Source organism: Pristiophorus japonicus, chromosome 5 (genome assembly GCF_044704955.1).
Source record: "Pristiophorus japonicus isolate sPriJap1 chromosome 5, sPriJap1.hap1, whole genome shotgun sequence".
Taxonomy (NCBI): Eukaryota; Metazoa; Chordata; class Chondrichthyes; family Pristiophoridae; genus Pristiophorus; species Pristiophorus japonicus.
In genome coordinates this window covers 41913448-41935625 of record NC_091981.1, presented here as the reverse complement: position 1 = coordinate 41935625, position 22178 = coordinate 41913448, and the positions used below count along the sequence as shown (strand labels likewise).

General features: G+C 48.5%; 1 protein-coding gene across 3 annotated transcripts in view; it reads left to right on the top strand.

The window, feature by feature from the left end:
* Positions 1-22178, top strand: part of LOC139264313 (catenin delta-2-like) — a 1401072-nt gene that overhangs the window by 1023660 nt on the left and 355234 nt on the right. For all 3 annotated transcript variants that reach the window (XM_070880575.1, XM_070880576.1, XM_070880577.1), the window contains one exon: positions 18088-18325. In XM_070880575.1, the coding sequence (XP_070736676.1) occupies positions 18088-18325 (238 nt within the window). The remainder of the gene's footprint in view (positions 1-18087; positions 18326-22178) is intronic.

Sequence of the window (22178 nt, the reverse complement as noted above, 5' to 3'; positions counted from 1 at the left end):
TGATTGCAGGAGGTAACTCAGCTGTCCCTGAACCTCCTCCTCAACCGTTTACATGGGCAGTGGACAGCGACCAGAAGGAGGAGGTTGCTTAGCTGCTTTTATCCCTCCTGACATAGAGATCCTGAGGTCAACCGTAGTGTTCCCTAATGTCCCCCTTCCCAGCAGAGCTAAACTAACCTGGGGCATTCATAGCCTGTTGGACTCTATTCCACACTGGGTGGTGTACTTGAGACAGAGCCATGGGGACACCATTGGGCGCTATCCTCACCTCTTAACCTGCACCATGTATTGTACCATGTCAGTGAGGCACCTGCTTCTCGGCCTCCACCCCATGTTGCATCTGGGAACAGTAGGAACAGGAGCAGCTCATTCAGCCCCGTGGGCCTGCTGCACTATTCAATTAGATCATAGCTGATCTGTACTTCAACCCCAGTTATCCATCTTTGTTACATATCCCTTGATGCCTCTATTGATCTCAGTCTTGAAAGCTCCAAATGACCCCCCGAATCCACAGTCTTTTGCGGGGGAGAGTTCCAGATTTCTGCTATTTTTTTGTGTGAAGAAATGCTTCCTGACATCATCCCCGAATGGCCTATCTCTAATTTTAAGATTGTGCCTCCTCATTCTTGATTCCCCCACCAGAGGAAATAGTTTCTCAATATATAATCTATCAAATCCTTGTAATATTTTAAACACGTCAATCAGATCCCCCCTCAAACCTCTAAACTCAAGAATATAAGCCAGGTTTATACACATGTTCTCATGATTTAATCCTCTAACCCCGATATCATCCTGGTTTATCTGTGCTGCACCAACTCTAGGTCGTGGGTACAGGCTGATGTGGCTTTGCCTTTGATGTTTATCTCTTTTAGAGTTGTCGGTTCTTAACTGACTGCCTCCCTCTCTCTGAGATCAGCATCGCCTGGTCTGGAATCATTGGTGCGGAGCCTGGTCTGACGGGCCGTGTCACAACATCACGTGATTTTACTTCCTATCATTAAAAGAAATGCCAAAGGGAAAGACAAATGCAGTTTTCCAATATGATACTTCATAATGCACACTTCTGATGTGACGATAATAACATTTTAAAAGACACTTTCATAAAGTTACATAGTATTTACTTCTCGAGTCTTTTCTCATCCTTCTTCATCTAACCCCATCAACCATCTTCAACTGCTTCATCAATGACCTTCCCTCCGTCATAAGGTCAGAAATGGGGATGTTCACTGATGACTGCAGATAATGAAGCAGTCCCTGCCCACATGCAGCAAGACCTGGACGACATTCAGGCTTGGGCTGATAAGTAGCAAGTAACATTCATGCCAGGCAATGACTATCTCCAACAAGAGAGCGTCTAACCACCGTCCCTTGACATTTAACAGCATTACCATCACCGAATCCCCCAATTTCAATATCCTGGGGGTCACCATTGACCGAAAGCTTAACCGAACCAGCCACATAAATACTGTAGCTACAAGAGCGGGTCAGAGGCTGGGTATTCTGTGGCGAATGTCTCACCTCCTGACTTCCTAAAGCCTTTCCACCATCTACAAGGAGTGTAATGAAATATTCGCCACTGCCTGGATGAGTGCAGCTCCAACAACACTGAAGAAGCTCAACACCATCCAGGACAAAGCAACCCACGTGATTATCACCCCATCCACCACTTTAAACATTCACTCCCTCCACCACCAGCGTACCATGACTGCAGTGTGTACCATCTACAAGATGCACTGCGGCAACGCGCCAAGGCTTTTTCAACAACACTTCCCAAATCCATAACCTCTGCCACCTAGAAGGACAATGGCAGCAGGTGCATGGGAACACCATTACCTGCAAGTTCCCCTCCAAATCACATACCTTCCTGACTTGAAACTATATCGCCGTTCCTTGATAGTCGCTGGGTCAAAATCCAGGAACTCCCTTCCTAACAGCCCTATGGGAATACCATCACCACGCGGACTGCAGCGGTTCAAGATGACAGCACACCACCATCTTCTCGGGCAATTAGGGATGGGAAATAAATGCTGGCCTTGCCAGCGACGCCCACATCCCAGGAATGAATTTTAAAAAACATACCCTTCTATTCAATTCTCCCTCATCTGTTTGTCTAGTTTCCCCTTAAACCATCTATGACCTAAAAAAACAAAGTCTGCTCAACGAACAATTTAGTTTTTCCCTGGTCTTCCTGATACACTTCTCTCAGTTTACAAACCCAAATATTCTTGAGAGTTGGTGAGGTGTGGAAGATGTGACTAATTCTGGTGATAGCCATGTACAGAAGCAGAACACATATCCTCCCACCACCACCACATTGTTACCTGTTAAAGAGGTAATAACCAAGCAATAAGGTGCCCTGATACTTTAGGTAATAAGGTTATTTTCTTACTATTTTGTGGGCCGCACTATTTTTGAACAGATGTAAATGTGCATCTCACAGAAGGTCAATGTTAACTGATTGCTGACCAGAGTCTGGTACAAACATGTTTTTACCTTTTTTAGAGCTGATGAGAGTAAGTGATTTATTATTGTGGAGATGCATTTACAACAACAAGAACAACTTGCATTTATATAAATCCTTTAACATAGTAAAACGTCTCGAGGCGCTTCACAGGAGCATAAATCAGACAAAATTTGACACAGAACCGAGAAGGAAACATTAGGACAGATGAGCAAAAGCTTGATCGAAGCGTTAGGCTTTAAGGAGCATCTTAAAAGAGGAGAGAGAGCCATGATCTTATTGAATGGCAGAGCAGACACGAGGGGCCAGATGGCCTACTCATGCTCATGTTCTTATGAAAGGAAAGGAGGTTTAGGGAGGGAATTCTAGAGCTTAGGGCCTAGGCAGCTGAAGGTGCAGCCGTCAATGGTGGAACGACGGAAATTGGGATGCACAAGAGGACAGAAGTGGAGGAATGTGGAATTCTCGGAGGATTGCAGGGATGGAGGAGAATGAAAACCGAAACAAATGTTGTCAGTAGCGGGTACTATTGCTCAGTTAGATTTGAAGCACGTTATTGGATGAAAGGGTTGCGGGTGAGAGGGAAGAGCCGAGTGCACCTCATTCTGCATCCAACCCATGCTGTGCCTGCCCTGGGAGCACTCTGCTACCACTAAGTATTCATCATCATAGGCAGTACCTCAAAATCGAGGAAGACTCCAAAAGTGAGTTCTCAAGTGACTGTACAGTCCAGTACAGGAATTGCAGTCTCTGTCGCAGATGGGACAGACAGTCATTGGAGGAAAGGGTGGGTGGGACTGGTTTGCTGCACGCTCCTTCCGCTGCCTGCGCTTGTTTTCTGCATGCTCTCGGCGACGAGACTCGAGGTGTTCAGCGTCCTAGCGGATGCTCTTCCTCCACTTAGGGTGGTCTTTGGCCAGGGACTCCCAGGTGTCGGTGGGGATGTTGCACTTTATCAAGGAGGCTTTGAGGGTGTCCTTGAAACGTTTCCTCTGCCCACCTGGGGCTCGCTTACTATGTAGGAGTTCCGAATAGAGTGCTTGCTTTGGGAGTCTTGTGTCCGGCATGCGGACAATATGGCCTGCCCAACGGAGCCGGTCGAGTGTGGTCAGTGCTTCGATGCTGGGGATGTTGGCCTGATTGAGAACACTGACGTTGGTGCGTCTGTCCTCCCAGGGGATTTGCAGGATCTTTCAGAGGCAGCATTGGTGGTATTTCTCCAGCGATTTGACGTGTCTACTGTATATGGTCCACGTCTCTGAGCCATACAGGAATGTCACTGAGTGTATTGTTGCCAGGCACAGTAATCCCACATCCTGATGAAACCCAAGAATTCATCCCTTCAACTGGTCCCTCAAAAAAAGCGCAAGTCATTAATTCCAACTTATCTTTTGGTGTTAGCTGAAATAATTAAGATGGACGACCATTACAATTAAAGTTGAATTACGTTGAATTACATTGAACACGCCGGTATTCTGAGTGATAGTGCTCCTTATTTAAATGTAATTAGAGAGAATGGGCTTTTCCCTGAATGGCATGTTGAAAGCTCCTTAAAGCTGCTGAGTTGCTGTTTATTGTCGGCCTTCACGACTTGCCTCAAACGTGTAGCTTCCAACTGTCTCTGTACATTATAATAGGAAATCCCGTACTTACATAGAATTACATGGAATTACATATAATTTACAGCACAGAAACAGGCCTTTGGGCCCAACTGGTCTATTAGGGTGTTTATGCTCCACAAGTGCCTCCTCCCACCCTACCTCACCAAACCCTATTAACATATCCCTCTATTCCTTTCTCCCTCATGCAGTTATCTAGCTTCCCCTTAAACGCATCTGTGCTGATCTAACTCATTTTGTTTGGTGTTTCAGAGCAAGTTCTTTAATAAAGAGTGAAATAACCCGATATATCTTAAATGCCATTTCACAAGATAGCAACGTGCAACTTATTCAAGTTTGGATCAGAGCTTGCCTACCCCAGGCCTGGGCATAGATTAAGTGGCAGTTGATTAAATCCTCTCCTTTCTGTGTCAACTCCTAGAAACTTGAAATTAAAAACAGAAAATGCTGGAAGTGCACATAGGTCCGATGCATCTGAAAGATAAAGTTAATGTGTTGGATTTTTCTTTTTTACCCCACTCGCCCACACAAAATTATCATGTCCCCACCCCTCGAAAAGGAGTTGTGATGCTTCACAGGTTCAGCTGAATAGAAGTCAATTCTGTGGCAACGTGAATTGCTCTGCCTTTGCCATAACATTCCCCAGGGGTTTAACCCTTTAGCGGATCAATGAGCCTGGAGGAAGATAATGCCATGTTGTAAAATACAGCCGAGAGCCATGGTTTGCTAATTAGTTGTTCAGGGAATTAATTTGGCCAAAGGGTTTATTTTAGGTATGTTATCGGAAACATTTTGTTCTCTACAATTGACTTACACAAAAAAAAGAGTTATTAGCACTATTTAAATGTGCCACAAGTCATTTCTATTATTTAAATGTACAGCAGGTCATTTGCGCTATTTAAATGAGCCACATGTCAATTGCAATATTTAAATGTACCATGATGCTATTTGCACTATTTAAAGGCTGCGTTTATTTGTACTGCCAAAATGACCGCCTTGTCTCTGATTGGCCATCCATTATCATGACCTATTGCTGAGTGGTCCCCTTGGAGGATAAACCACACCCTGAAGTTCCTCTGGAATGTGTAACTGGAACCGCCCAACACAAGTTCTAACTGGCTTTGCAATTGTAATTCGATCCATTTTGACTTCAGAAGCCACAGAGGATAGATCTCCCCAAAAGCCACCAAGTTCCAGCCGAAGTCCCTTACACGAGCATAAGTGCATCCCTCCCCCAGCCGAAGTCCCTTACCCCAGCACAAGTGCATGACCTTACCTCTGCTCTGCCCACCACCCCCCCCCCCCCACCCACCATAGATGGGGCATTGTGTGTGGATCACGGATTGTTAACAGGTTTATTGGGTATGAAGTGAATAGTGACAATGTCGTGACCTCGGGATTTCATCCACTCCAATGATGTCCCTTATAACACACAAGAAATTGGGTGTGGGTGTAAAGGGGGTTGGGAGAACATGATCCGTCTTCCCTGAGTTCTCTCTCTCCCCTCCCGTTTCCCTTGTCTCCACCCCACCCCCCCTGCAGTGTCTCTCCCCCCTCCCCCGTGTCTCTTTCCCCCCACCCTCCTATCTCTTTCCCCCCCCCCCGTGTCTCTCCCCCTCGTGTCTCTTTCCCCCCCCCAGTGTCTCTCTTCCCCCCCACCCCCGGTGTCTCTCTTTCCCCCCCCACCCCTGTCTCTCTTTCCCCCCCCCCGGTGTCTCTCTTCCCCCCCCCTCCCGTGTCTCTCTTCCGCCCCCCCGTGTCTCTCTTCCCCCCCCCCACCCCGTGTCTCTCTTCCGCCCCCCACCCCATGTCTCTCTCCCCATCCCCCCCCCCCGTGTCTCTCTCCCCCTCCCCCGCCGTCTCGCTCCCCTCCCCCCCCCCACACCCCCGTCTCTCTCCCCGCCACCCGTCTCTGCCGCCCCTCGCAGGCTCGCTCCCCGCCACCCACAGGCTCTGATAAACAATGTGGTCTGTCCATTGTGGTGCCCCATTTCTGCTTATGGCCCCCACTTCCGGTTTCAGGCGAGAGGCATTGGGGGCAGAGTCGAGAGGACGCAGGCACAGAAGGACAGAAAAAGGACAGTACAAATGGACACTCCGCTATTTAAATGTGCCAAGTGCTTTGAGTAATGATCTCACAAAAGTGTGAGGGCATAATGGAGAAGAAATTGCCTGGAATTCCCTCCCTAAACCTTTCTCTTCTCCTTTAAGATGCTTTTTAAAACCTATCTTTCTGACCCAGAAATCAGAAGAAATTGTCTGTTATTAAGTAAACAGGTTCTGATGCCTGTTAGGCAACACATAACTAAAAGTGCATTCCATTACCAACAATGAATGCTCCTCTAGTCGTTCATTATTTTGTCAAAGTGCTGGAATATAAAACACAAATGTACCACATTTTCTTCTCCTCCTCTTCTGATTATCTCTTGCAGAGATACCATTCCACGGGCATTTGCTGCTTCTGTTACCCGAATAAGAGTACATTCGTCATTTGCGAGCCTTTCCTGCATTTATTGGCAGTGTATTAAAATTCCCATCCTTATTTGCAAATCCCTCCATGGACTCGCACCTCCCTATCTTTGTAACCTCCTCCATCCATCCCCACAACCATCGTAGATCTCTGCATTCCTCCAATTCTGGCCTCTTGTCCATCCCCCACTTCCTTCGCCCCACCATTGACAGCTGGGCCTTCAGCTGCCTCGGCTCAAAGCTCTGGAATTCCCTCCCTTAACCTCTCTCCCTTTCTCCACTTTAAGATGCTCTTTAAAACCTATCTCTTTGACCAAGCTTTTGATCACCTGTCCTAATATCTCCTTTTTGTCTGAGAACACTCTTGCTCCCTGGGATGTTTTACTCCGTTAAAGGTGCTACAGAAATGCAAGTTGTTATTTGACTGCCTGTGGGGAAGAATATTCGAGCTTGACCCCTGCACTCTGCTCACCTGGTGTCCATCTGCGCACATCTACCAGGGGTCATTGGTAGCATTTTGGAACTGGAATCTGACCGTTTTTCCTCTCTTGCATACATGGAGCCAGAGGCCGATTGTGGATCCCTAACTGTAGTGAGATCAGCTAATGAAGTGCAGATTAGCACGTGCATTTTTAAGAACCACTTTCTCCAGTACTAAGCAAGGCATTGTGCAGCCAGCAAGCTGTTAAGTTAATAATGATTTACTTCTCCCCTTCTGTTGGCTATGATTCCATGAGTGGCAGCTGCCCGAGAAAGTGATTGCCAGTCGGCTATTAGACCATGGGGACCGGCATCACAGCCAAACCTCTTTTTATTGTCAGGATGTGGGTGATGTGTGTTTATTGCCTATCCTCCGTTGCCAAGAGAAGGCATCGTTTTGAAGTGAGTGGCCTGCTCAAACAGTTCAGAGTCAAGCATGTAGTGTGGTACTGGATGCACATGTCATCTAGACCTTTTAGGGGTGCTAGACTCCCTTCCATGAAAAATAAGCTGACTTTTTAACAAAGTTTCATTGTTTTGAACCCCCAGCCTCTGGATTGCTAATCTAGTACCATCATCATCATCATAGGCAGTCCCTTGGAATTGAGGAAGACTTGCTTCCACTCTTAAAATGAGTCCTTAGGTGGCTGAACAATCCAATACGAGAACCACAGTCCCTGTCGCAGGTGGGACAGATAGTCGTTGAGGGAAAGGGATGGTGGGACCGGTTTGCCGCATGCTCTTTCCGCTGCCTGCGCTTGATTTCTGCACGCTCTTGGCGATGAGACTCGAGGTGCTCAGCGCCCTCCCGGATGCACTTTCTCCACTTAGGGCAGTCTTTGGCCAGGGACTCCCAGGTGTCAGTGGGGATGTTGCACTTTGTCAGGGAGGCTTTGAGGGTGTCCCTGTAATGTTTCCTCTGCCCACCTTTGGCTCGTTTGCTGTGAAGGAGTTCCAAGTAGAGCGCTTGCTTTGGGAGTCTCGTGTCTGACATGCGAACGATGTGGCCTGCCCAGTGGAGCTGATCAAGTGTGGTCAGTGGCTGTGGCTGAGGAGCTCCTCCCGGAGTCACAGTGCGGATTTTGTCCCCTATGGGGCACAACGGACATTATAACATGGCCTTCTTCGACCTTACAAAGGCCTTTGACACTGTCAACTGTGAGGGTCTATGGAGCGTCCTCCTCCATTTTGGATGCCCCCAAAAGTTCGTCATCATCCTCCACCTGCTCCACGACGACATGCAAGCCATGATCCTTACCAACGGATCCATTACAGACCCAATCCACGTCCGGACCGGGGTCAAACAGGGCTGCGTCATCGCCCCAACCCTCTTCTCAATCTTCCTCGCTGCTGTGCTCCACCTCACAGTCTAGTACCATAACCACTGTACGATTGCATTCCACTAAACCTGTCTTTTCAAGATGGTCCCTGGGCTGGCAGCTCCTTACTGAGCGGCTCTTCTCTTCAACTGTATCCTTGATCATCCATTGCCACCCTTTGCCCTTTCATCCCCAATCTCCTTTCTGCCATTGCTTAAGATATCCTCAGATAGAGAAGGCATTTCAGCCTAAACTACAAGTTCAGACTATAAGTTTAAAGCTACCCCTGCAGAGTCTCCACTGCCCATCCCCCAACCCTGCCCCTGCGTGTCTTTGTTCTCCATTGCCCATCCCCCGACCCTGCGTGCCTTTGTTCTCCATTATCCATCCCCCGATCCTGCGTGTCTTTGTTCTCCATTGCCCATCCCCTGACCCTGCGTGTCTTTGTTCTCCATTGCCCATCCCCCGACCCTGCGTGTCTTTGTTCTCCATTGCCCATCCCCTGACCCTGCGTGTCTTTGTTCTCCATTGCCCATCCCCCGACCCTGCGTGTCTTTGTTCTCCATTGCCCATCCCCCGACCCTGCGTGTCTTTGTTCTCCATTGCCCATCCCCCGACCCTGCGTGTCTTTGTTCTCCATTGCCCATCCCCCGATCCTGCGTGTCTTTGTTCTCCATTGCCCATCCCCCGACCCTGCGTGTCTTTGTTCTCCATTGTCCATCCCCTGACCCTGCGTGTCTTTGTTCTCCATTGCCCATCCCCCAACCCTTTCGTGTCTTTGTTCTCCATTGCCCATCCCCTGACCCTGCGTGCCTTTGTTCTCCATTGCCCATCCCCTGACCCTGCGTGTCTTTGTTCTCCATTGCCCATCCCCGACCCTGCGTGTCTTTGTTCTCCATTGCCCATCCCCGACCCTGCGTGTCTTTGTTCTCCATTGCCCATCCCCCGACCCTGCGTGCCTTTGTTCTCCATTGCCCATCCCCCGACCCTACGTGTCTTTGATATTCATTGCCCATCCCCCAACCCTTTCGTGTCTTTGTTCTCCATTGCCCATCCCCCGACCCTGCGTGCCTTTGTTCTCCATTGCCCATCCCCTGACCCTGCGTGTCTTTGTTCTCCATTGCCCATCCCCCGACCCTGCGTGTCTTTGTTCTCCATTGCCCATCCCCGACCCTGCGTGTCTTTTCTCACTGAGCTCTTTCAACTGCTGGATCTCTACTGAAACTTGACTTCCATCACCTGGATTCCTCTGCCAACAGGACTATGCTGCTCTACTGACTACACGGTTTGACTCAGCGGCTGTGGCTCTGCCCTCCTATTCAGTCGCTTCAAGTCTTAAGCTGCTGAATTCTTTTCCCAAATTGGCTTCCGATCTCCTGGACTTCTCTGGACATCTAGATTGCGTTTCTGTTTTGAACTACACTGGATTGCACCACTACTTTTCTGCACTGGACTAAAATGGATTACACTGCAAGACTTACCTGCTGTGTGTGTGTCTCTGCTGCTAAAAGATTTTTTAACTTTTAAACAGCGGCAGTGTCTCTGCTGAACTGGTTCGACTGGTTTTTCAGCTCTGTTCACTTCTAGCTAGCAGTTGCTGTTTCACTTGCTGTCTGTCCTCAAAGCCTCCTTGATAAAGTGCAACATCCCCACTGGCACCTGGGAATCCCTGGGCCCAGACCGTCCAAAGTGGAGGAAGAGCATCCGGGAGGGCACTGAGCACCTCGAGTCTCTTCACCGAGAGCATGCGGAAGTCAAGCGCAGACAGCGGAAAGAGCGTGCGGCAAACCAGACTCCCCACCCACCCTTTCCTTCAACCACTGTCTGCCCCACCTGTGACAGAGACTGCAATTCCCGCATTGGACTGTGCAGCCACCTGAGAACTCACTATTAGAGTGGAAGCAAGTCTTCCTCGATTGCGAGGGACTGCCTATGATGATGATGGATGACTCGTTCTACCGATTTTCAGTGTTGCTGGCTTGTGGTTTTACTTTTTTCTCCATAGCTTTGATCTACGGTGACCTCCAAGTTACGCCAATGTCACCATTATCTTTCTGCACCACTACCGACTCTCATTCCTGCAGCAATAACCTCCATCCTTGAACTCTCTACCCTTCAGATAGCTTCTGGATTTCACTTCCTGCGACACCTGGCTCTGAATTTGGATGCCGGTATGTCGATGCTCCGTGCCGGCTCAACCCGACTTACGTTGGCTTTGTCCCTCCATGGGTTCTCTGACTTTGACCCTGGTCTCCCTACTATTGTCTCCAACCTATTCCCAGCTATCAGGAAATATGTATCCTATTAACTACTACATAACCAGGCCTATGTAACCTGAGCTTTTCCCCGTGTCCATTCGCATGCGCACTTTGGCTGTCGCTCTGGACCCGAGCCATTCAATACTTTTCCACTTTTCCTCCCCCATTCCTTTTCTCTCTGTCCCTCCCTGACCGCGCGCTCCTGTCATCATGCCTCCTTTCATCTCTCCTCTCTCGGGTACTCGGCACTCCCAAATCCCGACCACAATCCTTCATTACTCTTTGACCTTCCTACTCTCCTGCTGCTTTCCCAGGCTTGACTCCCTCTTTATTAAGCTTACAGCTTCCCTCTGTGCCTCCCTTGGCATCCTATGAAAGGCCCATCGAGGCACTCGTTGCTGCCTCCTTACGAGCAGTCCCATCCTATTCTCTTGCTGACCTTCCCACCCAGTGCACCCACTGGGGGCTAATTCTGCCAATCTCCTCCCCGTCCAACTCACCTACCCCAGCGCTGACCCTGTGGACGCTATCAGTGGGCCAGCCATCACTGACCCGCTCTGCATTTCCCTCCATTTGCTTGCGAGCAAGGCCCCTGCCATTCATGAGCTTATCGTGAATGATTGCATCAACATGGCCCTGACGGAAACTTGGTTGAGGGACAATGACACCTTACCCTTTCATGAAGCCTCCCCGCCTGGCTATACCTTCCATCACTTGCCCCGCTCAGACCGCCATGGTGGCAGTGTGGCTCTCATCACCAAATCATACCTTAGTCTGTCCCCCTACCCCTCCGGCACTTCCTCCTCCTTTGAACATCTCACGCTATTCCACCCCTCTCACCTCTCATTTACAATTCTCATTCTCTACCACCCACCCAAGTACCATAAAAATGTTATTACAGAGATATCTTCACTGCTTTCCTTCCTCAGCTTCTGCACTGAACAACTTCTCATCCTCGGTGAGTTCAACCTCCATCTCAATTCATCATGCTCTCACTCCTCTGAATTCACTCGCCTCCTATTCTCCCTTAATCTCTCCCTCCATGTAAACTCCTCAACCCATATTCATGGCCACACCCTCAATCTTGCCATCTCTCCTGGCCTTGCTACTCCCATTGTGTCAATCGTAGATAAGACCATCTCTGACCACTTCCTCGTATCGCTCTTCACCCACAACCCCTTCCACACCGCCCCCTCCCCCCACCGCCCCCCCCAACCCTATTTCCTTCTGTGTCCACCTCTGGAAACAACTCTTTCTGACTCTCTTACAGCTGCACTTATGAAATCCCAACTGTCCAGCCTTTGGCCCTCCATTCACCACAAAATGTCTGCAGCAACCGATCTGCTCAACCATACCATCACCACCACCTTTGATGCCTGAGTCCCTATTAAAACAATTAGGGGAAAAATTGCCCTGTACCCCAATTGGGGGCAGTAACAATCTGGGGCCAGGACTTTCTGTGCGCGGTGCAGAAGTCCCACCCCCGCCACTGAATACAGCTTATCGCCCCTCAAGGAAAGCGGAGCGCAATCTCGCGCGCTCCACTTCCTTTGGGGGCGGCTACTGGGGCGGTGAGGGAAACGCTATGCGGATGCTCCGCGTAGCACTAACGCGCTTCAACGCCGCACCCCTTCGCTTAAAGAGGAGGGCTGCTGTGCACTCTGCAAGGCCTCTGATGGCCTCCACTAGGCCACCAGGGCAGTGTTGGACCGGGCCTGCAACCCGGCACCCAAAACGGACCTGAGAACCTGGCGTTGACATCCGCTTGTGCCAGCCTCGTGGCCCACGGAGCAATTTCACAAGGCGATGTGGGGTCGCTGCGCACGGCATCACTGGTTGTGCGGCAGCCTGGGGCTCTAACCACGGGACATAGCTGTCTCTGCAAACTCCCGGGCAATTTCCCGGGAAGTGGTCGGACCCAGCCCCTGGGCAAAAAGTCTCTTCCATCCCGATTGCTCCCCTAGAGGTGCTAACGGGGCTTTAAAAAGGGACAATTTTGCCCTCTTACTCACTCTCACCCTGGCTGTTTCCCCTGGTACAGCCCTCATCTTTGCTCCCTTAAGCACAAGGGATGCAGACTTGAACAGATATGGCGGACAACTGGTTTAGCTATTCACTGCGAGATCTGGCTGAACCACATAAAGCATTATCGGGTCCTGCCAAAATTGTTAGCTGACATTGTTAACAGTTCTCTCTCCTCAGGTACTGTCCGCCTCTCCCTTAAATCTGCCGTCATCACCCCTCTCCTTAAAAAAACAACCCTTGACCCCTCTGTTCTTGCAAGCTTACCACCCCATCTCCAATCTCCCTTTCCTCTCCAAAGTCCTTGAACGTGTTGTTGCCTCCCAAATCCATGTGGATCATTCTCACAACTCCACGTTTGATTCCCTCCAATCAGGTTTCCGCGCCTACCACAGTACCGAAACAACTCTCATCAAAGTCACAAATGACATTCTTTATGACTGTGATAAAGGCAGAATATCCCTCCTCGTCCTTTCTTGACTTGTCAGCAGCCTTTGACATGATTGACCACTCCATGCTTCTCCAATGCCTCTCCACTGTCATCCAGCTGGGTAGGACTGCACATCGCCTGGTTCCATTCTTATCTATCTAATCGCAGCCGGAGAATCTACTGCAACGATTTCTCTTCCCACTCCCGCATCGTTACCTCTGGTGTCCCCCAAGATCTATCCTTGGCCCCCTCCTATTTCTCATCTACATGTTTCCCTTTGGCGACATCATCCAAAAACACTGCGTCAGTTTCCACATGTATGCTGACAACACACAGCTCTACCTCACCACCAGTTCTCTCAACACCTCTACTGTCTCTAAATTGTCCGACTGCTTGTCCAACACCCAGTTCTGGATGAGCAGATATTTTCTCCAATTAAATATTGGGGAAACCGAAGCCATTGTTTTCCATCCCCATCACAAACTCCGCTCCATAGCCATTGACTCCATCCTACTCCACAACTTCTGTCCGAAGCTGAACCACACTGTTTGCAACCTTGGGGATGGAAATTCAGCCTCCCGAAAAGGCCTCTTACTGTCGGAAAGCGGAAGCCACGTGGCAGAGCCGAATTTGGGGTTGAATGGCCATTGCTCGCGAAATTCTCCTCGATAGTTTATCTGGCGGTCGCCTGTTCTGCCCCACTGCTGCCAACCCCTCCTAAGTGCGTAATCAAAGTGCGCACCGCCGATCTCCCGCACCTCCATCTAAAATCACCTGGAAAAATCTTCGTCCCGCCGAGCGGTGCCCCCGACAGCTTTTTCTGTCAGTACACTGTGTTGGACGTGTGTGCGACATGGCTGTGCAGCGCTCATTCAAGGAGAGGGCGCACTACTGCGCTGCCATGTTTTTTTTTGTCGGCCGATTGCCAGGTCGGGCCGACAGTTATGCTCCCGGGTTCAGCTGGGCCAACAGGCACCCTCTTTTGGGTGCCAGGCCGCTGGCCCGGCCGAAACCCTCCCTAGCAGCCCAGTGGAGGTGGGGGGCGGAGAAACCCAGATCTGTTGACCCAGGGCGGGGGACAGGAGGGGCCACATTGCAGCGGAGGTCTGGGGGGGGCGAATTGTGTTGGAGGGGGCGGTGTTGGGGGCTCTGTGCCTCGGTGCGGGGAGTGTTCAGAGTGGGGTGGACAGGTTGACTGCACAGATGTCGGTTGGTGGATGTGGTGTGGTTGGCGTCGCGGGGGCGTGGCTCCGGGGTGGCCGGAGCTGGTGGCTCGACATCCGGGTGTGTTCGGCATTCGGGAGGGAGTTGGATGTGGTCCTTGCGGCTGGGGAGGTCGAGGGGTGTGGAGGGGGCGTTGCGGGGAGGTGCTGGAGTGGGTGATCAGCCATGATCTTGTTGAATGGCGGTGCAGGCTCAAAGCGCCGAATGGCCTACTCCTGCACCTATTTTCTATGTTTTATGTTTCAATGAACCAAACTTTTAAAATGGCAAAGGCTCTCCCCTTTGGTGTGCAAAATCAAAGCGCATGCATGGTATTGGGGGTTAATGTACTGGTTGGCAGACAGGAAGCAGAGAGTCGGGATAAACGGGTCCTTTTCAGAATGGCAGGCAGTGACTAGTGGGGTGCCGCAGGGCTCGGTGCTGGGAGCCCAGCTCTTTATAATATACATTAACGATTTAGATGAAGGAATTGAGTGTAATATCTCCAAGTTTGTGGATGACACTAAACTGGGTGGCGGTGTGAGCTGTGAGGAGGCTGCAGGATGACTTGGACAGGTTAGGTGAGTGGGCAAATGCATGGCAGATGCAGTATAATATGGATAAATGTGAGATCCATTTTGGGGGCAAAAACAAGAAGGCAGAATATTATCTGGATGGCAGCAGATTAGGAAAAGGGGAGGTGCAACGAGACCTGGGTGTCATGGTTCATCAGTCATTGAAAGTGGACATGCAGGTACAGCAGGCAGTGAAGAAGGCAAATGGTATGTTGGCGTTCATAGCTAGGGGATTTGAGTATAGGAGCAGGGAGGTCTTACTGCAGTTGTACAGGACCTTGGTGAGGCCTCACCTGGAATATTGCGTTCAGTTTTGGTCTCCTAATCTGAGGAAGGACGTTCTTGCTATTGAGGGAGTGCAGCGAAGGTTCACCAGACTGATTCCGGGGATGGCTGGACTGTCATATGAGGAGAGACTGGATCAACTGGGCCTTTTCACTGGAGTTTAGACGGATGAGAGAGGATCTCATAGAAATTTTTAAGATTCTGATGGGACTGGACAGGTTAGATGTGGGAAGAATGTTCCCGATGTTGGGGAAGTCCAGAACCAGGGGACATAGTCTTAGGATAAGGGGTAGGCCATTTAGGACTGAGATGAGGAGAAACTTCTTCACTCAGAGAGTTGTTAACCTATGGAATTCCCTGCCGCAGAGAGTTGTTGATGCCAGATCATTGGATATATTCAAGAGGGAGTTAGATATGACTCTTACGGCTAAGGGGATCAAGGGGTCTGGAGAGAAAGCAGGAAAGGGGTACTGAGGGAATGATCAGCCATGATCTTATTGAATGGTGGTGCAGGCTCGAAGGGCCGAATGGCCTACTCCTGCACCTATTTTCTATGTTTCTAAGGGGAGAGACGTGGTGACACACATGCGTCATGACGTCATCAACGCCAGGCTGATGACTGACAGCGGCGGAGACTCCGTCTCGCCTCCACTTCCACCCCTCTAGAGTGCTCACCACCGCACTTCCACCCTCATTATGACCAACATCTGGCCTGCTCCAAAAAAATTGCCAAAGAGCTGAACGTTTTACTATGTCAAAGGCGCTATATAAATACGTTGTTGTTGCCCTGAATTAATATCCAAACACACTTTCAACAGGGGTCACTGAATAGTGATCAAGAGTGGGTACCTGGGCTGATTTTCCCCTTCCAATTTTATTCCCTCCTCTTAATTCATGATTTCAGCCTAACAAAATGGATAGGGTCTGTAAAGTGAATTAAGGACCAATCATTAGTCACCAAACAAAGTAAATGGGCTACATATATGTTCCAATCTCATTAGGCTTTCTTCCACTGATCAAAATATTCTGAGAAAATTGGTTTATAAATATCGGGGCCAAAATTCAGCTCCCCAAAAAGGCCACTTACCGCCAGAAAATGGCAGCCAGGAGGTGGAGTCGAGCAGCTGACAACTTCCGGTCCAATGGCCGCCGCCAGCGAAATTCACCTCGGGGATTTTTCTGGCAGTTCCCACTACCGACCATCCCAAGTGCATCATCAAAGGGTGCACCGCCAATCTCCTGCACCTCCATCGCACCTCCCGCAAAATTCACCTACAAAAATCATTAACCCGCCACGCGGTGCCCCCGACAGCATTTTCTGTCGGTGCACCTTGCTTTCACTCTGTGAGCCACGGCAGCGCGGCGACCCTTCAGGGGGAGGGTGCACTGTCATGGCCGCCACGTTCGGTTGTCTGCCATGTCGGGCCGACAGTTAGGCCCCTAGGTTCGGCCGGGCCACCAACAGGCAGCCTGGCACCCCATCTTGGGTGCCAGGCCGCTGGCCCGGCCAAAATATTCCCTGGTGGCCCAGTAGACTGAAGTTTCTAAATGCCGAAGGCTCTCCTCTTTAAGTGAAGGGGAGAGCGTGGTGACACACACGCGTCGTGACGTGATCTCCGCTCCACTGCTGACTGACAGTGGCGGAGCCTCCGTCCCGCCTCCACTTCCGCCCCTCTATAATACTTACCGCCCCACTTCTGCCCCCATTATGACTAACTTCCGGTCCGCCGGTAAGAAAGACGAAGAGCTGAATTTACCTCAAGAGTCGACCTCATCCCACCCAGTGGAGAAAATTCTTCTGGAGCAGAAGGTGCGACCCGTTTTGGGCGAAAGTAAATTTTGGCCCCATCAAGTTCACAAAATCTCTTTATAACCCAAGAAAACAAAGCAAATCAATGAAGAATATTCAAAGCATTATGATTTCAACACACACTCCCTTCATTAAATTCAATTCTATCCCTAGATGGCCTGGTCATTTTACAGCAAGTATCTTGCAGCTTCGATAGCAGCTGCTCAGATGGGTTTAAAATGAGTTGCTCTCCTTCAGTGCCCGTTTAAAATGTAAAAATTTGGAAATTAGACTTTTTCTGATTGGCGGATAGTCAAGACCAATGACACGGCCTTCACAGTATCATCAATATTGACATTTAGTTCTTCGGCCAAATGAATCACCAATAGAAAAGAAAGAAAGACTTGTATCTCTATGACCTCAAGATGTCCCAAAGTGCATTACAGCCAATAATTACTACATCTAGTCACTGCTGTAATATAGGAAACATGAGGCACACAATAGCAATGTGACAATGACCATATAATCTGTTTTTAGGTGTTAGTTGAGGGCTAAAGAATGACTTGGACATTGGGGAGAATTTTCCTACTCTTCTTTGAAATAGTACCATGGGATTTTTTCATCCACCTGAGGGGCAGACATCCCTCAGTACTGCACTGGAGCGTCAGTCTAGATTTTGTCTTCAAGTCACTGGAGTCTGACATGAATCCACAAATGTTTCAGTGGTGGGAGAGTTATCAACTGTGCCACAGTTAACAAGGCAAAAGTCTTTCCTTGGTTGTAAAGACGTTGTGAAATGCACTGTATACATGCAAGTTCTTTCTTTTTCTTTCTTTCGACCATGGCTAATCTGTACCTCAACTTGATTTGCCAATCTTTGATTCCTACCCCTTGATACCTTTACCTCATAATAAACTCATTGGACCGTCAGGGAGCCGCGGGCCCAACATAATTAAAAATTATTAAAAGTCAGACCAGTTCTTTTAAAGTGTTCTGTCGGTGTGATATGTATTTTTTTCTAACAGTGGAATGTTTAACATGATTCTGATATTAATTTTGTATCCCCTCTCAAACCCTCCCTGTACATACGTGTGGTGTTCCTTTTGCCTAGACCTGGTAAGCCATTTCTGTGAGCAGGTCCTCAGTTTCTTGCTTTGTCCCTACTTTCCCACTGTAGCCCCGTCCTCCCCCGGTGTTGACTCCGTACCCTTGCAGCGCACGGGAAGCCAGAACACGGCCACCTACCAGAGACCCAGCTATGCCACCGGCCCGGCAGCCAATTACGGGGACCCTTACCGGACACTCCAGTACTGTCCCTCAGTGGAATCACCATACAGCAAATCTGGGCCAGCCATCCCTCCCGAGGGCACCTTGGCACGCTCACCGTCCATCGACAGCATTCAGAAGGATCCCAGGTGGGTGATAGTTTTTTTCACATTGTTAGATTTCCCCAGGAGAATGTTGTTAAGAAGACCAACTTTAATATCACAGAGAAAGGTTAACTGTATAAATGTTTTTCCTTCCCTCCCCACCATCTCAAAATCTTTCTTTTTTGCTTGTCTTGCATGCTCACCAGTCCAATGGTAACTTCTTCCACATGCCACTCAGCCACTAAGAAATGCTCTTGTGCAGTGCAGGTTTATTCAATCGATGCTCCCTCCCTCTGAAGGACGTTTGCACCCCAGTCTGTCTCTTCCTTGCCACCCCAGACACTGTGACTTCTAGCTCTATGAGCACCTAGGACACCAAGGCGTTACTTTGCCTCAATGTGTTACTCTCGATAAGTTGTCCTCCTTGGACTGCAAGGCCTGAGATGATCTGGACCATGGACTGCCCCAAGCCATCTTCAGAGCCACTCAGTGATCACGTGATGCTCACGTGCACTGCACTAGATTCACAATGACTTTACTGGTCTTGTTACACCCTCAGTTGCTGGACCACACACTGGAAAGTTAGCAAGAACTGATGAGTCTTGCTTCGAAGCACCACTAGGTACATGCAAGGGACCTGCTGCAAATCTGTCCATTGCCCAACCCCATTCAAAAGTGGGTGCGGTACTGCTACTTGCTCATCTCTGAAGCAGCAGGTTTTCAGTTAACCTTTCTCTGTTCCTGAGGGTTTGCTGTCTTTGCTCACATGCACAGTAAGGGCTGAAGCTGATTGGTTTCTGTTCTGAGTTCAGGGTTTATCACTGCAAGGTAAATGTATTTTTATTCAGAGGCATTAAAAGTACAATTTAAACTGTACTGATAACACAGTGAGGTATTTGGAGCTTTCACATAATGGGCAAAGTTTCCACTTCAAAACATTTTTCTTGTCTCTCGGTTTTGCCTCAGAACTCAGTGCTGTCACTTTTCCTCAAGTCAACTGCCTGTGAAAAGACTTGAGATTAGACATATATAGACTAGATTTACATGCTGTTGAGGAAAGTTCCGGACTGTTCTATAACACCTATCAAGTTTCTGTCTCGATGCACACAAAGTCCTCCTTGGGTTTTGCTTCAAGCCGGTTATTACTTTCATGTGGCCAAACATTATCGCAGCGACATACTGTCTGGATTCATCAACAAGAACCACTTTTGCTTCAGCTTGGTTCAATGTTACATTCTTGTGATAAATTATTGAAGGCACTGAAGAGATTTTTTTTTTCCTGTGTTATGGTGAGGGGCGGGGGGAACAATTCTGAAATCTTGCAAGAATTCTGTAGAGGGTAGGTTGCCAGAAGCTCTAATTCTTGGCCTAGATTTGCATTCTGCTCAACTTGGTCAGTGCATCAAAAAACGTATCTGCAATTTTGATTATGGGCCATATGCCAAGCCAACTCACTTTGCTTTGTAGTTGAAATAAATTCCTGTTTTTGTGAAGATGATTTTATTTTCAGGGGGTGGGGGCGGGGAGAAATCTTGTCACATTGGTTTTGAAGGCACTTTTTAAAAATAATTTTCTGTTCTCTGTGCAATGCAAGAGTTCAAAGCTATCAGAAAAAAAATCAAACCAAGACAGCAGTACATTGTGAAATGCTGCATCCTTTTGAATCTGCTTGAACATAACACTTGAATATTTTATGAGCTTGCAAACAAATCCCACTGGCTTGTTGCAGTGCTATTCTGGAGCATTTCTTGACTGCATTGAATTCCCATGTCTTCTGCTTTCCTATTTAATTTTTGTTAAAATCTCAAACTAAAATTAGGATTTCCCCTTAATTTGATATTGAAGTTTTGCAACTTTCCCTCAGTGTGGGTGAGGATTGAGAGGAAGGAGTGTGTGGCAGTTCGGGGATTGTCCTGACGTTGCAGTACAAATTCATTGGGAGTTTATTGGGCCAAACTGTGGCCTCCACAGTAAGCACAGCCATTCTCCAAGTTAGCAAAGGGTTGACAACTCTTTAATATTGTCCTGGAGTCTCTAGGGACTAAAGCTTAGTCTTCTGGGCACCGCTGCGAAAAACCATGGAGGAAAATCATAGGAGCATTGAAAATAAATTGTGCTTTATTCATTTTCATTTAACACTTTTGTTTATTAGTTATAAAAATATTATCAATGAGAAAGAAGGCTGTTTTACTGGATGGGATGGTTGAAACCAGGTCATGTGATGAAACTTCCAAGAATACATCGGCAGAGAGTTGGCAATCCTAAAAAAAAATAATAATTTATTCGCTCATGGGATGTGGGCTTCGATAGCAAGACCAGCATTTATTGCACATCTCTAATTGTCCTTGAGAAGGTGAGCCGCTTTCATGAACTGCTGCAGTCCATGCGGTGAAGGTACTCCCACACTACTGTTAGGTGTGGAAGCTCCAGCTATGAACCAGCTATGATGAAGGAACAGCAATATATTTCCAAATCAGGATGGTTGGTGACTTAGAGCAGAATCTGGAGTTAGTGGTGTTCCCATACACCTGCTGCCCTTGTCCTTCTTAGTGGTAAAGGTTGTGTGTTTTGGAGGTGCTGCCGAAGAAGTCTTAGCGAGTTGCTACAGTGCATCTTGTAGATGGTACACACTGCAACCACGGTGCGCCGTTGGTAAAGGGAGTGAATGTTTAAGGTGGTGGATGTGGTGCCAGTCAAGTGGGCTGCTTTGTCCTGGATGGTGTCATAAGAACATAAGAAATAGGAGCAGGAGTAGGCCATTTGGCACCTAGAGCCTGCTCCGCCAATCAATAAGATCATGGCTGATCTGATCTTGGCCGCAGCTCCACTTCCCCGCCCTCACCCAATAACCCTTCACTCCCTTATCGTTCAAAAGTCTGTCTGTCTCCACCATAAATATATTCAATGACCCATCCTCCCCAGCTCTTGGGGGTAGAGAATTTCACAGATTCACGACCTCAAAGAAATTCCTCTTCATTTCCATCTTAAATGGACAACCTCTTATTCTGAAACAATGCCCTCTAGTTCTAGACTCCTCCACAAGGGGAAACATCCTCTCTACATCTACCCTGTCAAGCCCCCTCATAATCTTATATGTTTCAATAAGATCACCTCACATTCTTCTAAACTCCAGTGTCGAGCTTCTTGACTGTTGTTGGAGCTGCACTCTACCAAGCAAGTGGAGAGTATTCTGTCACATTCCTGACTTGTGCCTTGTAGATGGTGGAAAAGCTTTGGGGAGTCAGGCTGCGAGTCATCGCTAGAGAACACCCAGCCTCTGACCTGCTTTTGTAGATGTATTTTTTATGTGGCTGGTTAATTTCTAGTCAATGGTGAACCCCAGGATGTTGATGGTGAGTGATTTGACAATGGTAATGCTATTGAATGTCAAGGGGAGATAGTTAGATTCTCTCTTGTTGGAGATAGCCATTGCCTGACACTTATGTGGGGCGAATATTACTTGCCACTTATCAGCCCATGCCTGGATGTTGTCTATGCCTTGCTACATGTGGCATGGACTGCTTTATTATCCAAGGAATTGCGAATGGAACGGAACACTGTGCAATCATCAGCAAACATCCCCACTTCTGACCTTATGGTGGAGGGAAGTTAGCATGAAAGGAACCGACAGTGGCATTTGGTTCTAGTACCTGTCTGCAGTTTAAATTCCTCTTGTGGGTGATTGTTTCACAGATTTAATTCTTGGGTGGTGACGTTGTAATTAACATATAAATACATGTTAAGAGGAATAGAAAGTGTAGGGTTGCAAACTGTGGCTGGACATGTACCTGGAGGTGTTATCACATGACCCCACCACCGCCATTAGTTGCCTGATACGTCCATCCTCACGGTGCACCACATTCCCACGCCAATTGGAATGCGAATAGCCTTTTCATTA